Raw genomic sequence first — 16913 nt, 5'->3', positions numbered from 1 at the left:
GGAGACATTCCTAACTCTACCTGGAGTCTCCAGGGACCTTCTGCATGCAAAGCAGGTGCTCTACCCCTGAGCTACAGCCCTTCTCCAAAGTGGGAATGTGTAGGTTAGGAACACAGGATGCTGGCTGGTTGGTTGGTTGGGTTTTTTTAAGTGACAGAAAAAAGAAAGAAAAGTGAGGGGGGAACTAAGATGTATATAATAAAGAATTCCCTCTCTCTCTCTCTCTCTCTCTCTCTCTCTCTTGCACACACACACACACACACACACACACAAATGCAATATGCCTTTACCAAAGGTATCATGGGTTTTGAAGACTCTCAAACTCAGGACGAAAGGGAGATACGTGCTAAGAGGAAGGCACGCATGGCAAACCCTCACCATGATCTACTACCATCCGGAAACCTATGTCACCACTGTGGAAGGGCGTGTGGATCCAGAATTGGCCTCCAAAGTCACTTACGGACTCACTTTTAAAACCATGTTTATGAAAGACAATCTTACTCGGCTACGAGTGATCGCCGAAGAAGAAGAAGAAGAAGAAGAAGAAGAGATACTCCAATACATTCTTATATAAACTGATATAGTGTTATTATCCTAATACTTATGCAAATGTTAATAGCCTACTACAGTGGTGGCGAACCTGTGGCAGGAGCCCTCACTGCTGGCACGCGCACCATCGGCCCATGTCAGGACTGAGTGCGCACGCGCAAAATGTCGCACGTGCGCACTCTGTCTGGGCCAGCGCTGCCACTTCCGCGGCAACTTTGCGAGCCCTCTGAGTGAAAAAGCGGCTTGGGGGGCTGCCGCGCGCGATCGGCAGCTGCCCCCAAGCCGCCTTTTCACCCGGCGGGCTCGCAGCATCGCCGCTGATTAGCGGTAGCAGAGCGGCAGCAGCGGCGGGAGCCCAGCGACGGAGTGCGCACGCACGACATCTCACGCGTGCGCAATCCGTCGCTGGGCTCCTGCTGCTGCTGCTGCTTCCGCGACGACTTTGCAAGCCCTCTGAGTGAAAAGGCGGCTTGGGGGGCTGCCGCACGCGATAGGCAGCTGCCCCCAAGCCGCCTTTTCACCCGGCGGACTCGCAAAGTTTGGGCACTTTGTGATAAATAAGTGGTTTTTGGTTTACAGTTTGGGCACTCGGTCTCTAAAAGGTTCGCCACCACTGGCCTACTACATTCTGTATAAACTAATTCCAAATGTTATCATGCTTATCCAAACGGCGTTTGTGACTGCAAGCAGTCTGTTCATAAGTTGCAAGTGATGTCATATTGTCAATCCATTGATTAAAGGGTATCGTATCTTTATTCTTCCAGTTCATCAAATAACAATCTCAGGATGCTGAGGAACGCAGGATGCTGCCATTTTGTGAGTCAAGCCATTGGTCCATCTAGCTCAATATTGTCAACCCTGACTGGCAGCGACTATGCAGAATTTCAGGCACAGAGTCTTTTCCAGCCCCATCTGGGGTTGAACCTAGGACCTTCTGCATGCAAGGCAGATGCTCTACCACTGAGCTACAAGCCTTCCTCGTAGAACGATTATAAACACATTTCTATGAACAGTGATCTATTGATTGTTAAAAAAGCTAACCAATTTCAGACCTAAACGCTGGAATTAGGTAGCTAAGAAAGCTCACCAATTTCTGCATTTCAGCCTCTGAAGTAGTAATAAGCTGTAAAATAATCTCTGGTGTATTTGCCAGCTCAAAACTGTCCCCTATTATGGTTTCTTGTAGAGCTTTCCAGCTCACTTTTAACTCAAGGCTTGAAAAAGCACTCTCTGTCAAGAGTGTTAAGGTCAGGAAATCAGCAGGGACCAGCGCTGACACTTCCACAGGGTAAGAATTCGGAACAGAAAAAATCACAGGAAGGGAAGAAATTCTTCAAAACACCATTACACAAATCCGAACTGAGCACCCTCACCCGCGTACAGAACTTGTCACTTCATGGCAAACATGATACCACTGAGCTGGAAGAGACTTAGAAGGACAGCTAAATGGATGTGGATCTTTTGGGGGGGGGACCTCTGTCCTGGGGGAAGCCTGAAATTATTTGCTTTTAAAAGGCAATAAACAGGAGGCAGAACTCTGACAGCTCAAATGATTGTGCCTTCCAGATTTATTCAGCCTTCTGTTCCTTTACATCAAGGGTGGTTAACCCCTTTCGGGCCAAGGGATTATTCCCTTTGGGGCAACCTTTCCAAGGACCACGTGCCACTGGTGGGTAGGGCCAGAGGCAAAGTGAGTGGAACAACAAATGTAAATTCCAGCTTTGTGCAACAGCCGAGTTTCTACACACACTTGCACACTCCTCCATCCAGGCAAACAAGAGGCACAATCAGAGCTCAAGGTCATCCCAGCTAGGAAAAAAAACACTCAAGGAATCAGGGTCCAGGAGGGGTGTAGCCTCAGAGGGGTATAGCCTAGGCAGAGTTCCGAGGGCCAGAAAGAGAACTGAAGGGCCACATTCGGCCCCCACCCCTGAGATTCCCCCATCCCTGCTTTATTTATACTGCGGGAAAATAATGGCATTCTTTTTCATCTTTCCATATAAAATCCACGTGATAGAATTACTGGATATAATTATAACAAATATGTCATTTCCTTGAGTTTTAAGCCTGCTGTTCACCAGGACCGCCAGAGAAGGGGTTGAGACGTGATTCCATTTTCAAAGCGAGCTTTTGGGTAGAGTGCTTTGGTTGGGAAAGCGCAGCCTCTAAACACAGATTTCTTAAAAGTGTGGTATTAGGTGGCGTACTTTACAAGGCTGCTTATATCCTGTCTTGTATTTATCATGTTATGTTTTGGGCCCTTGTTTTGGCGAGAAAAGTAGTGTACTTTTTATGTTAGTAAGAAAGTCTAAATTATCCCACGGACAAGGGAAGATACTTTTATGATTCAAGCTGTGTTCCTGGACATACGTGGGAATTTGGTACCACTAAATTCAAAGGGGGCTTACGTCTTAGTAGGCCTGCATAAGATAGTATGGTCAGGGTCACTGTCATCTTGACTAAACAACCTTCAAAAGAACGTAAGAGCCTTCTGGATCAGGCCAAAGGCCAATCTAGCATCCTCTTCTCTCAGTGGCCAACCATATCCCAATGGGAAGCCTGGTAACACAACCCAAGCACAAGATCCCTCTCCCCTCCTACAGTTTCCAGCAACTGGTACAGTGGTACCTCGTGGTACGGATGGGATCCATTCCGGAGGCGCATCCATAACGTGAAATGCCCGCAACTCGAAGCGCTGTGTCTGCAGAGGTGTGCGGCGCAATTTGGCGCTTCTGCGCATGCGCAAGCAGCGAAACCCAGAAGTAACCCGTTCCAGTACTTCTGGGTTGCCGCAGGACATAACGTGAAAAGACGCGACATGAAGTCGACACAACACGAGGTAGAATCATAGAATCATAGAGTTGGAAGAGACCACAAGGGCCATCCAGTCCAACCCACTGCCAAGAAGGAAACACCATCAAAGCATTCCTGACAGGTGGCTGTCAAGCCTCTGCTTAAAGATCTCCACAGAAGGAGACTCCACCACACTCCTTGGCAGCAAATTCCACTGTTGAACAGCTCTGTCAGGAAGTTCTTCCTAATGCAGTGTTTTTCAACCACTGTTCCGCGGCACACTAGTGTGCCACGAGATGTTGCCTGGTGTGCCATGGGAAAAATTGAAAAATTACTTTATATATAGTCAATATAGGCACAGAGTTAATTTTTTTAACATTTTTAAACATTTTCTAATGGTGGTGTGCCTCGTGATTTTTTTCATGAAACAAGTGTGCCTTTGCCCAAAAAAGGTTGAAAAACACTGTCCTAATGTTTAGGTGGAATTTTCTTTCATGTAGTTTGACTCCATTGCTCCGCGTCCGCTTCTCTGGAGCAGCAGAAAACCACCTTTCTCCTTCCTCTATATGACCTCCTTTTATATATTTGAACATGGCTATCATATCACCCCTTAACCTTCTCTTCTCCAGGCTAAACATACCCAGCTCCCTAAGCCGTTCCTCATAAGGCATCGTTTCCAGGCCTTTGACCATTTTGGTTGCCCTCCTCTGGACACGTTCAGGTATGACTGTATTCAGAAGCATTACTGCCTCCAATTGCGGAGGCAGAGCATAGCCATCACGGCTAGTAGCCACTGATAGCCTTTTCCTCCAAAAACTCGTCCAATCCTCTTTTAAAGCCATCCAAGTTGGTGGCCATCACTGCCACCTGTGGGAGCAAGTTCCATAGTTTCAACTCTGCGCTGCGTGAACAAGTCCTTTCTTTTATCTGAATCTTCCAACATTCAGGTTCATTGGGTGTCTGCGAATTATAGTGTTCTCTATCCATTCTCTCCGTGCCCTGGATTGTTTTGTGAACTTCTATCATGTCACCTTATCGCTAATGTTGCTGCTGCTGCTGCGACCACTACCTCGTCCTGCTAGGGAAGGAAGCTCCCCTGCTGGCTGTTCCCTTCCCACAAGTGGTGTAAGCAGCAACAGCACCTCCACGCAGCAGCCAGCCCAAGCGGCTCTGACATTCAATCTTCTGCTGCATACAGGCCCCTGCGTATCAAAAAAGCCACCTCAAACTGCGCCTACAATGCTCTGGGCCAGCATCAAAAAAGAAGCTTGAAGTCTCCCCGGAGTGCTTCTGAAATGAAGAGCATGGTAACAAACTCCCTCTGCTGGTCTGCAACTCACAGACAAAAGCTGCTCCGGTAGGAAGCTGCTGGAGTGGAATTCAGAAGCAAGATCCTGACACTGGTATTTGGCCTCCCAAGACCCTACAAATCTCCAGCGTGCAACAGAAAGCAATTAGGGAAGGGCTCAGAGGCAGAGCACCTGCCCTGCATGCAGAAGGCCCCGGGGTCAATGCCCAGCATCTCCATTTATGGCTGAGAGAGACTCTGGGGAGCTGCTGCCAGTCAGTGCAGACAGCACTGAGCTAGATGGAACAATAGTCTCGTTTTGGTATATGACAACTTCCAATGACAGGAGAAGCAGGGGTAGAGCATCTGCTTTGCCTGCAGAAGGTCCCTGGTTCAATCCCTGGCATCTCCAGGCAGAGCTGGGAGAGATCCCTGGAGAGCCACTGCCAGTCAGTGCAGATAAAACTGCATTAGATGGATCGATGGTCTGACTCTGAACAAAGCAGCTTTCTATGTTCGCTTTACAGCTTCAGTTACACAGCTGATCTTGTTATTCCTATTCATCACCAACGGATGCAAGTCAGGAGTGGGTCACACCCACACCAATTGGACCTTGTTCTCCTTTGATTAGATTCCCTATTCATTTGTGTGCTACACAGTGCAGAAGTGTGTCTGGCATCTTCAATTATACAGTTTTTGTTGAATGCTGAAGACGCGTTGCTTCACCTTGGCTTTTGGCACTTGGGGTGTACATTTTTAAGACACTGTTCTATTTTAATCACCTTCCTTCTGGAGACTGTAAGTTGTTCTCTATCATTTCTAACATGGTCTTTTATGTTGTTGTCACCCACCCTAGCACCTCAGGGAGAAGGGTAGGTGATAAATTATGACAACCACAATAATTGACACACCTACAGTTACAGGTAGGTAGCCATGTTGGTCTGCCATAGTCAAAACAAAATAAAAAAATAAAAAAAATCCTTCCAGTAGCACCTTAGAGACCAACTAAGTTTGTTCTTGGTATGAGCTTTCGTGTGTATGCACACTTCTTCAGTGTGCATGCACACTTCTTTTATTTTTTTTTTGACACGCCTACAGTTATCTCTCAATAGCACCATCAACCCCAAGATCAAGATCAATCCTGCAAAGAGGAAGACAGAAGGATGGAGAAAGCACTTGGCCCTTGAAGGTCCATAAATCAAAACCCACCAGAAAAAGAAAATAATCTAAAAAGTCATCTAGTCCAACCCCCCCCCCCCCACAGAGGCAAGCATTCTGCTAGCTGTTCAGCCTCTGGTTAAACACATCAAATGAAGGAGAAGCCACTATCTCTTTAAAGCAGTCTCTTCCATTGTCAAACAGCTCATACCATCAGGAAAATTGTGCATAAATATACTTGGGAGCACTCTTTATTCTCCTAATTATTCCAGGGAGAAATGTTCCACTTCTAAATGAGCCATTAACCTTCTGGTTTTCTGCTGAAAATCATTAATGGCCAATTTGCAGGCCTTCGCTCTTATACCCTGAACCATCTTTAACCTATTTCACTTCTTCCGAATACTGTACGTGCTTGAAGCCTAAGAAAGAGGTGGGATCAGGAGTGGGAAAGGTGCAGGTAGAGAACAGGTAACCAACACTGCTAGCTCTCTCTCCTGAAAAATCAACCATTCCAGAATAGCTTTTCCTTTAAAAAAAAAAAATGAGAGGGTCATCAGGGTTCTGTTATGCACATTTTCATCAGTGCAGTGCAAGGGATTGGGGCAACTCCCATACGCAAACGGTTGACAGAGTTTGGCGCTTTTCAGTTTACATAAAAGGTGAGTTAAAGGGGAGGGGAACAAGGTAGAGGTATATAAAATTATGAATGAAGAAAGTGGCTAGAGGAAAGTTTTTTTCTCCCTCTCTCCAGCACTAGCATTCAGGGATATCTAGGGAAGCTGAATGTTGGTAGATTCAGGACAGACAAAAGAAAGGATTCTTCACACAGCACATAGATAAACTATGGCGTTCTCTTCTACAGGAGACAGATGTTACCACCAGCTTGGATTGCTTTAGCAGAGGATGAGACAGGGCAGATGCAAGCCCCACGCTAAACCTCAGTTGCTGCTGGGAATCACAAGTGGGGATAGTTGCTGTTTCACTTGGCTCCTGCTTGCAAGTGGCGGTTGGCCACTGCGAGAAGAGGATGCCACACTAGATGGCCCTTTGCCCTGATCAAGCAGGACTCTTAAAACAGAATCACAGAACAGTAGAGTCAGAAGGGACCCCAAGCGTAATCTAGTCCAACCCCCGGAAGCACAGGGAAAGAATTCCCGGCAGTGTCTTTTAGACAGATTTCAACTGCAGAGAGTTGACCACCTCCCAAGAGAATCCATTCCACAGCTCTCACCATCAGGAAGTTCTTACTAATGTTCGGCCAGAATCTCCTTTCTTATGATTTGAATCCATTGGTTCGGTTCCTACTCTCTGGAACAGAACTCCATCTTCAGATATTTGAAGATGGCTATCTCTCAGTCTTCTCTTCTCCAAGCTAAACAGACACAGCCCCCTCAACCATTCCTCATAAACCTTGTTTTCCGGGCCCTGGATTGCCCTGGTCCCCCTCCTCTGCACGCGTTCCGGCTTTTCAATATCCTTCTTAAACTTACGGTCCAAGATAAAATTAATAAAGCATTTTGGGAGGTGCACAAGGCACCGCGGATGCAGAACACCCCTCTAAGCAACATTCTAACCACAAGTACCCCAAACTTCAACAAAACACACAGCCACCTCCGTTACCTCGCAGTTGAACTCCATCTCAGCATCCATGGTGATAATCCGCACTGTGAAGGTCTTGGGCTGCTTTCTCTTCAGTGAGCTGAAACTCATGCGCGATGCAATGGCACCAGCCATGACGAAAGCCCTGGGGAGCCACCCCAGCTCCCAAAGAGTGCAATCGTTCCCTCCTAACTTCAGGGAAATGTTCCCAACAATGGGAGGGCTGCTCAAGGGGGAGACGGACCCCTCTACTCACCGTGCAGATGCAAACACTGAGGGGTCAAATGAGAGAAACCTCAGAGAACTACTTCACCCTTCCTGGCTTTTCTGGGGTGTTGTGGGGCGGGAGGAAAAAAGCTAAGGGGTCAGCAGGACATCTAACAAGTCTCTAGGACTTGTCTGTGCCCCTCAGTGCTTATCTCCTCTGTCAAAGGCAAGTGTATAGGCGTGTTAAAGGATAAATGGAAATAAGGACACCTCTCCTTTCAAAATGGAAGGGGGAAGAGGAAATGTAAATAAATGTTTGGGGGAGAAACCACCCACGCACCTGCCGGGCCACTCTTGCTATGAACCAACAGCTGTGTTCAGCCTTCAGAAATGGGGAGATGTCCCCAGCGACCAGAAGAGGAGATTTGGGGATAGTGGGTGGGCAAGAGCTGGTCAACAGGGCCTCAGTTGTGCTTAGGTTAAGAGCTGAGCAAGTAAGGTTTTGCAACGTTGTGCAAAAGGTGGCAGGTAAGGTTTTGCAATATTATTTCGAGAGAGAAGAGTATGTAAAGACAAGTTTCCTCAAACTCCGACCAGGGGTGGGATGGGAGGACAGAGTTATCTGTCTCAAGGCATCCTTATTAAGAAGAGATAATGTGGGTGGGTTTTTTTGGGAAGGGGGTCCCAACTCCACAAAGCAGATGTTGCTGTGTGCAATTTGGTGGGAGTGCAGATGGCTCCTTGGGGGAAACCCTGCCAGAAAGTCAAGAAGAAAGATAATGGCTATAATGACAATGATAATACACAACCCCAGAAACTCAGTATAAAGGGGAGGTGTAGAATTTGGGGGCATAAAGGGGGTGAAGTGAAATTGGAGAGCTTCTGAGTGAGAAATGGGTGGAGGCTTGGGGGGGCGTATTGAGATACTTATGGGGAGGGCGGAAGAGTTGCAAAGGGAGGGAGGAGTTTGATCAGGGTCAGGACCCAAATATTCAATATGGGAACGGGGATGGGGGGATGACTTAGAATTCCTACTGTTAAACGGGGGGGGGGTATTTAGGGGGCCTACATGGGGGTGGGGGCGCCACGGGCTGGGGGAGGGACTCACGGCCAGGAATGAGGAGGGGAAGGGGGACCCTGCCCCACAAGTTGGGGGGGGGGGAGAAGGAGGGAGGATGCTCCTACAAGGGCAGTTTTGGGGCGGGGAGGGGGGGTCTTCTTTCGGACCCACCAAAGTGGCGGGGCGATGTAAGGGAGGGGAATCTCCCTGGGACGTTTCTCTTACTCCCCACCCCGCTCCCTGACTGGGAAACTGCCCCTCACCTCAGCCATCACAGCCTAACCTGCCACTCCTCGCCACTCTCTTCCCATTGGCTGTGAGGTCCTCCCCGGAGGCGGGACCTCGGGCCTCTCCCACTCCCCCACCCACCCCTGACGCATAGGGATCTGTGAGGGGGATGCGAGAGTCATACATTCAGGTTTCAATGCGAACGGCAGCCATTTGCGGGGGAGGGCAAACGAGGAGCGAGGATAAAGCGGCAGGAACCGCTTTGTATCTCCCACCCCATCCCGAATTTATGTAGCTCTTTCATAGGTGGCCATGTACTGCGGTTCCCCACGTGATGGTTTCTTAGCATGTTTGCCGCTTTCCCACCCACGTCAGCACTTTCGGTAGGGGACCGGAAGTGTCTGTATAGTTTTGTTAGGCTTGTGACCACCTTTAAGCGCCTATGTTAGGAAGTAGGTGGGGACACGACGTCTTCCGCTCTCATGGATTGGTCGAGCGGCGCTGCCGTTCAGCCCGACATACACTCTCTTCCCCTCCCACCCGCTCCCCGCTTTAGACCATAGAAGCTCGGAAGAGAGAGTGACCGACTCCCGCCTCGGCTTTGTGCTTGGAAAGGCGGACAGGCAGGAAAAGAGGCGGGCCCCGGAATGGGGTGGCCTTGGGCGCCCCCTAGCGAAAGAAAGAAAGAAATGGCGAAAGTAGATTTCTGAACAGAAAAGTTTTTATCCTCTCAGAACATCTAGAACTCGTGGATAGCTATTGAAGCTGAATATCAGGAAGCTGAAGAGTCAGGACAGATAAAAGAAAGTACTTTTCTTTAACTATGGAACTCCCTCCCACAAGGAGGCAGTGATGCCCACCAACCGAGACCAGAGGGAAGAAACGGTGCAGGAGGATTGGAAGAAATTCAAAGACTATTTGAAACGACGTGAAAAGATAGACATTTGAAATTGAAATCAGTGGATATATAAGGCTACAGTAATGCCAGAAGTTAGATTAAGATAGGATATAAGAAGTAGTTAGAAATATGATATGTTTGTTTTTATTAGGATTAAGATTAAAGTTAAATGGTGATTATTGTTTATTAAGATTAAGAGTTGATGAGAAAGAAGATTTTACAATGTTATAAAGTTACTAAAGAAGACTAGAAATGAATGCAGAAGGGAGGATGAGAGGAAGTCCCCAAACAATGTTAGGAATAAGATAAGGATAGTTAAATAAGTGTTTAAGATTTTTGTAGTTTTGTAGTTTCTTTTCTCTTTTTTGTTGTATTTTGTATTTTGTGTATGTTTTATTGTTAAAATTTAATAAATTCCTTTTAAAAAATAAAAGAGAAATAGACCAATCAATGTAAAGTTATAGCTCTATTGAGTGTCTGATGTCAGATGAGTATATTCTTTATATTTTGTTGTAAGCCACCCAGAGTGGCTGGGGCAACCCAGTCAGATGGGGTGGGGTATGTAATAAATTATTATTATTATTATTAGGTTGAACTTCACCAATAAATTATTATTATTATTAATAGGTTGAACTTTCACCACAGTGAAAAGTGTTTGGCTCCTCTTTTGAGACATCTTGGTCCTGGGTTTCCAGAATTAGATCTCCCTTCAATCTCTTCAAGAGGAGCCTGCCAGTTTAGGCCAAGGGCCCATCCAAGGCCATCATCTTGTTCTCACAATGGCTGACCAGATACCCCAATGGGAAACCTGCAAGCAGGACCTGAGCACAAGAGCAGCACTCTCTCTCAACCTCTTCCCAGCAAATGGTGTTCTGAAGTAGCTACAATGCCTCCAGCAGTGGAGGTGGAACATAGCCTTTGGTGCACCCCATAAATGTGGCCGGTCACCTTTTAAAGCCACCCAGGTTGATAGTGTTACAGAAATTATGGGGAGGGGGGGTCACCCAAGCAAAATCTCCTCCTGAGTAAACTCATTTGGGGAATGAAGTGATGCCCTTAAGGGGACACATCTCTCTGCCATGATCCAATAAGTGAGAGACCACATACACAGGGAAATGCCTCAGCAGGTAATCTCTGGGTGCTTCAGGCTAATATCCCTCAACCAGAATCCCATTGTTCTCTCCCAGATAAGTGCTCAAGGTATCCTTGCCAGTACTTAACACCCATTCACACTTCTCAGGGCTATCTCCCTGATATTGCTCTGTTTTCCCCATATGTTAATCTTGTTTTTCCTATATGTCAATCATGTATAACCCTTCCCTTTCGTGATGTAGTGATGATGTAGTAATGATGTTTCCAAACTGTATTCTGGGATATGATATGAGTTTTTAAAAGTTCTTGTAACGCTGCTCTGGGTGTGCAGTTTGACTGTAACCTATTGTGCAATAAACCCTGTCTTGTCCTTGCTCCAGTGGCTGGACTTCTTTTATTTAACTCCGCAGAAACCAGTGGGCTTATCCCTAAGGGCCAGGTGCCTGGGCAGTTCCACACCTGGGATTTTCCATTACAATAGCCATCACTTCATCTCAAGCGGTCCTGAGTTCCATAGTTTTAACTACACAGTGTGTGAAGAATTACTTTCTTTTGCTTGCCCCCAAATCTTAATCTGAATGTCGCCAGAAGCGATTCACACTGCAGTATTCTTTACATTCAGGGAGCGCCAAAGCAATGACTTGTGATGTACAAACAGAGCCTTTGTCAGTATCATCACACCTGGAGGGTGTGATCTGGCAACTGTTGTAAGAATTTTAAGGTCTTTCATATATAATAATTGTTATTAATGTACCAAACAAATAAGGCCACATGTCTGAAAACAGCACAGGAAGACAGGCCTCAACTCCACTTTGATCCCAACTGGCCAAGTGTTTTCATCTGCAGGGAGGAGCTGAGAAGTCTCTGCCTGAGTGCCAGGTGATGGGCCATTTCCCTCACAAAGGACAGCCATTAGCCCTACCAGCCAGGGCAGGAAACCTTTTGTTTTGCAGAAATGTTTGTCTGGGAGGGGTCAAGGAGAGATGGCACAGGTGTGGAAAATTCCCAAGTTACCTCCTCTGACCCTCCCATTTTGTGATGTAGCTCTGATGTATGGGGGGGGGGGTTGGGTTACATCTCTTCTGTTGATTGGATGATGTTTCTGGGGGTGGGCTAGACTCCAGGAGGGATTTTGAAATGTCTTTATAAGACATTGCCTGCATTGTTCTGGGTCTTTTTCCCTGAGAAACACCGTTGTTGCAACAGCTTCAATAAAGATCAAGCTTACTAGCTGCTTTGCTTCTCAATCTTCTCTGGTTGGCCTCTGTTTTTCACTCCTACCAATGGAGAACCTGCAAAGGACTTTGCAAGGGCTCTTGTGTACCCCATAAGGGAATAAGGGCAGATTTTTTTCTTATTACACTCCCTTGTTTGAGCTGTCACAAATCAGTCCTATTGTAATAAAAATTAGGTTCAACCCCAGAAGGGAGTCCACGAACCCAGGGGAGAGCCTTAGTAGGGCTCCCCTCCTCTCAAGAGCACTTATGAATAAATAGAGACGATACAAAATCTCCCAAAGCAAGGTGATAGCCCTTTATTAGAAAACTGCTGCAGCAGGGTGTCTTGCAAGCAAAAGACCACGAACAAAGGCGTGCAAGCTCCTATATAGACTTTTGAAATTGCCCCCCTCCAGCTCAAGACCACCCCTCCATACATTAGAATTACATCACAAATTGGGAGGGTCTGGTAGCAGTGATCTGAGCATCTTGGACCCTGCCCCCATGTCTCCTCTGGCCCTCCACCAAAAACCCATCAAGTGAAACAAAAGATATTTACATTTCCCTATTTCCCAGCCAAGTTAATCACACCCTTTGGTCTGACACTCAGATATCAGGATGCCAGAGATTATCACTCAGGCAGAGGGCTGCTGAGTAGCTGGAGGGGCAACCCCCCTCCCTTTGTTCCTGAAACAAAGAAATACTTGGTCAGTTGGGAGTCAAAATGGAGTGAGGCCTGTCTGTGCTGTTTTTCAGACATGTGGCCTTATTTGTTTGGTACATTAATAACAATTATTATATATAAATAAAATACCTTAAAATTCTTACAACACTATGATACCTGGACTGGGGTAGTGTTTACACCTGCGGCACATCCTATGTGGCATCAATGTGGTGGCCTTGACTCTAGGTTGCTTGAACTTGAAAGCACCTCTGAGCATGTACAGAGGACCATATGTTATTTAGCAAACCAAGCCACCAGTGCTTCAGTTGTTTCAAGGATTCAAGCTAAGGGCATCTGGTTTTTGTTATCTACTGAAGTTCTCACCCTAGGCCACTAGGGGTGTGTGTATATAGTTCATTCTGCTGCAGTTTCCACTCAGGTCCGCACATGCAAATGAGGGATTGAAAAGTGACGTTCAGGGATTGGGTAACTACAGAAAGTTGTTACTGTTGCTTTGTAGCTGAGTTCTATATAAGCAGGCTGCTGAGCCCTTCAGCTCACTTCTGTTCCAGCCTGAGAATAAACAAGAGCTGCTTGGGTCTGCTGTGTCCACTCACTACTTAACAGTTTTCAATAATCCCTGAGACCTGCTAACACCTCTCTCTTTTTGACAATTTAAGCTAGTGGGCTCAGTGTGGCTGAAACAGCTTTGCAGGACTAATTACGGTAGTATCATGGGCCAGAGGTTCCTCCCACTTGATTTAATCATTTCTTATCTCCAAGCAAGCTTATTAAGAAGAAGAAGAGGAGGAATTTGGATTTGATATGGCTGGGGAGTGGCTGGGGAAATCCAGCCAGATGGGCGGGGTACAAATAATAAATATTATTATTATTATATCCCGCTTTCTCACTACCCGAAGGAGTCTCAAAGCGGCTAACATTCTCCTTTCCCTTCCTCCCCCACAACAAACACTCTGTGAGTGGGGCTGAGAGACTTCAAAGAAGTGTGACTAGCCCAAGGTCACCCAGCAGCTGCATGTGGAGGAGTGGAGACGCGAACCTGGTTCCCCAGATTACGAGACTACTGCTCTTAACCACTACACCACACTGGCTCTTCAGTGCACAAACACATGGGGAATTTTGCATGAGTGTCAGAGGGTTGAACATGTGAGGTTCTTTTCGGGCAATTCGCAATCAGTTCTCCACGGCTGATGCAGGGCGATCGATCCAATTATTTCAGTGACTTGCCTATAGCTCCTCCATCGATCATCTGCAATGGAAACGCTTTATTGAAACCCAGCCAGCGTGCTGTTCCAAAGAGATCAATTTCCCTCAAAGCACATGCTAAGCCTCCCAAGTGGGTGCTGTATCTTGCCGATTGTCACTATGGGTCATTTACAGAGTCAAAGGTATTAAAGGCTTTCATCATTCACTTCCGCAAGCTGGCCAGCACAGCGTTGAAGGTGCAGACTGAAGCCTTGTCTGTGAGCCATTTGTAATATCCTAATCAGTGATTAACTTCCCGGCAGAGAGATGCCGTCATGTGCCATATACGCCGTAAGCCCGGCCCTTAAATTATACGCAGTAATGTTGCTCCAGGTTAAATCTGGGAGCCCGTGTGGTGTAGTGCTTAGAGTGTCAGACCTAAGAGAGTGTAAGACCTGAGAGACCAGGGTTTGAATCCCCTCTTGGCCATGAAGCTCACTGGGGGAACCTGGGGCCATTCGCTGCCTCTCTCAGCCCAACCTACCTTGCATGGTTGTTGTAGGGATTAAACGAGGGGGGGTGACCTATGGAACTTGCAGAACTGACCGCAAAACTCCGAGACCAGAGGGAGGAGAAGGTGCAAGAAGAGTGGAAGAAATTTAAAGACAATTTGAAACAACGTGAAAAGTTGGACATTTGAAGTGAAATCAGTGACTATAATAGGCGATAGCTTTACAATGTTAGGTTAAAATAGTATATAAGAAGTTAAGATTGTGATTTTTATATTAGATGTTATGGTTATGAATAAGTTGATAGAGATAAGATAATATGTTAGTGGAAGATTAAGAATAATGGTGAATGAGTGTTAAAATAGTTACAAAGTTACTAAAGTAAATTAGAATTGAACGCAGAAGAGAGAACGTGAGGAAGTCCCCTAAGTAAGCCTTTGAAATAAGGCTATAATAATTAGATTGGTGTGTTCCTGTGTTCTGGTGGGGTGATAGGTATGTATTAGTTTTATTTGATTGTTATTTGTATTTTGTGGTGTGTTTGTTTTTATATGTAGAATGTATGCTTTTTGTTTGTTGTTTTGTGTGGAAATACCAATAAATTTTATATTAAAAAAAAATAAACGAGGGGGGGTGACCATGGACGTCACCCTGAGCTCCTTGAAGAAAGAGCTAAGATACAAATCAAATGCAATGAAATCAATCAGTTCTCAGCATCTCCAAGTAGGGCTGTAATCCTGGAGAGCTGCTGCCAGTCTGAGCTAGATGGACCAATAGGTCTGACTCAGTGCAAGGCTGCTCCCTGTGTTTTTAATGTAGTTAAACATTTGCTGCTCAATTACTTGGAGGCACCTTTTAAAATCAATTCATCTTATCCATTAAGTGTTGGTAGCCCTGCTATGATGCTCCATACCAAAGAATGCTGAGGGCTTTAAAAAAGAAAAAAGAAAATTGTTCCTTTTTTATTTCTTCACTTGCTTATGTTTCCAGACTTCCGTCTTCTCCACCGGATCACAAGTCTCTGTGCCTGGCTCTCATCCATATATAATATATTAAGCGTTATTACCGAGCAAGCTCTGTCTGGACCGAAACAATCCTTTTTTTCAGAGAGAGAAAAATGACTTTGTGCTTTGTGCATGAGAACCAGAAGCACGTATGGGTCTCAGGACATCAACATTTGATTGTTAGGCAAGTGGAAAGCTTTAATAGGGGGCGCAGAGCCTTTTTTCAGCCGGGGGGCCGCATTCTATTGTGGACAATCTTCTGGGGGCCACATGCCAGTGGTGGGCGGGGCCAGGAGCAACAGTGGGCAGAGCAATCAATGTTGAATTTGCCTTTGCACTGTGGGCTAGTTTCTACGCACACACATGGATGCACACACAACACTCTCTCTCTCCTTCAAGCAAGAGGCACAATCAGAATTCAAGGACACAGTCCAATGAAGCACAAACACCCAAGCAGGGTGCAGGAGGGGATGTGGCCTGGGGGGGGGGGCGTCCCAGGGCCACACACAGAGGCTTGGCTGGTCATGTTGTCCCCCTGGGTCTGATGGTCCCCACCTCTGGTTTCTGGTACAAAGCTGGATCAGTGAGGGGTGTGGCCTGAGGGGCGTTCAAAGGGCCGAATAAAGAGGGCTAGAGGGCCACATTTGGTCCCTGCACCTTAGGTCCAGATCCTCAAAGTGTCCCTAATTTCCAGGGACTGTCCCAGATTTACAGAATCTGTCCCGGTTTCTGATTTGATCCCGGAATGACCTGCTTTTCCTTAGGACGTCCCTATTTTCATTGGAGAAAAGTTGGACGGTACAGGGTTATGGAACTCCCAAGGAGATAAGTAACCAAAGGAAGCCCTGTATAGGGAAGGTGGGTTTTTTTTAATAATAAAAAAAAAAAAGTTAAATGTTGTTTTTTAATGTATGTTGAAAGCTACCTAGAGTGGCTAGGGCAATTGAGTCAGATGGACAGGGTACAAATAATAAAATTATTATTATTATTAGTGTTTTTTTCTTAAAAAATAATGTTTAGGGGTACTCTCATTTTCCTATTCATACTGAAATACTGCCCCTCAAAGAGGTCAAACTTAGATTCACAAAATGTTTTGGGGTTTGTGTACCCCTGCGTCCTCCCATAAAAAAGCACTGATTGTTATTATTATTCTGGAATAAGACATCCCTGTTTTCATCAGAGAAATGTTGGAGGGTATGTAGGTCTCCCACCCTGGTTTAGTTGATTTTATTAACTAAATGGGGCCAAATGGGGAGGCCTAGTGGCGCTGGTCAGTCCTGCAGACCAGAGCCTAGCTAGCCCTATGGGTCAGAGGCCTAGCTAGTCTCGCATCCCAGAGGTTCCCCACCACTGGGATACAGGATGGCAGCCTCAGACTAGCAGAGTTTAGTTTCCGGCGGCAGCTTAAATTCTCCAGAGGTGCCTGAGCTCTGTGAAGGGG

The 16913-nt window shown here is 46.3% G+C and overlaps 1 protein-coding gene across 4 annotated transcripts in view; it reads right to left on the bottom strand.

The window, feature by feature from the left end:
- Nucleotides 1-8086, bottom strand: part of NF2 (neurofibromin 2) — a 92591-nt gene extending 84505 nt beyond the window's left edge. For 2 of the 4 annotated variants that reach the window (XM_033174359.1, XM_033174358.1), the window contains exon 1: nucleotides 7409-8084. In XM_033174359.1, coding sequence (XP_033030250.1) covers nucleotides 7409-7522 — 114 coding nt within the window. In that variant the 5' untranslated portion in view covers nucleotides 7523-8084. Of the gene's footprint in view, nucleotides 1-7408 lie in introns of all 4 variants that reach the window. The other 2 variants (XM_033174361.1, XM_033174357.1) reach the window with 2 other exon arrangements.
- Nucleotides 8087-16913: the final 8827 nt, after the last annotated feature.

This window comes from Lacerta agilis, chromosome 17, assembly GCF_009819535.1.
Source record: "Lacerta agilis isolate rLacAgi1 chromosome 17, rLacAgi1.pri, whole genome shotgun sequence".
NCBI lineage: Eukaryota > Metazoa > Chordata > Lepidosauria > Squamata > Lacertidae > Lacerta > Lacerta agilis.
Note: the sequence above shows the minus strand (reverse complement) of the source record. Positions and strands in the feature narration are given on the sequence as shown.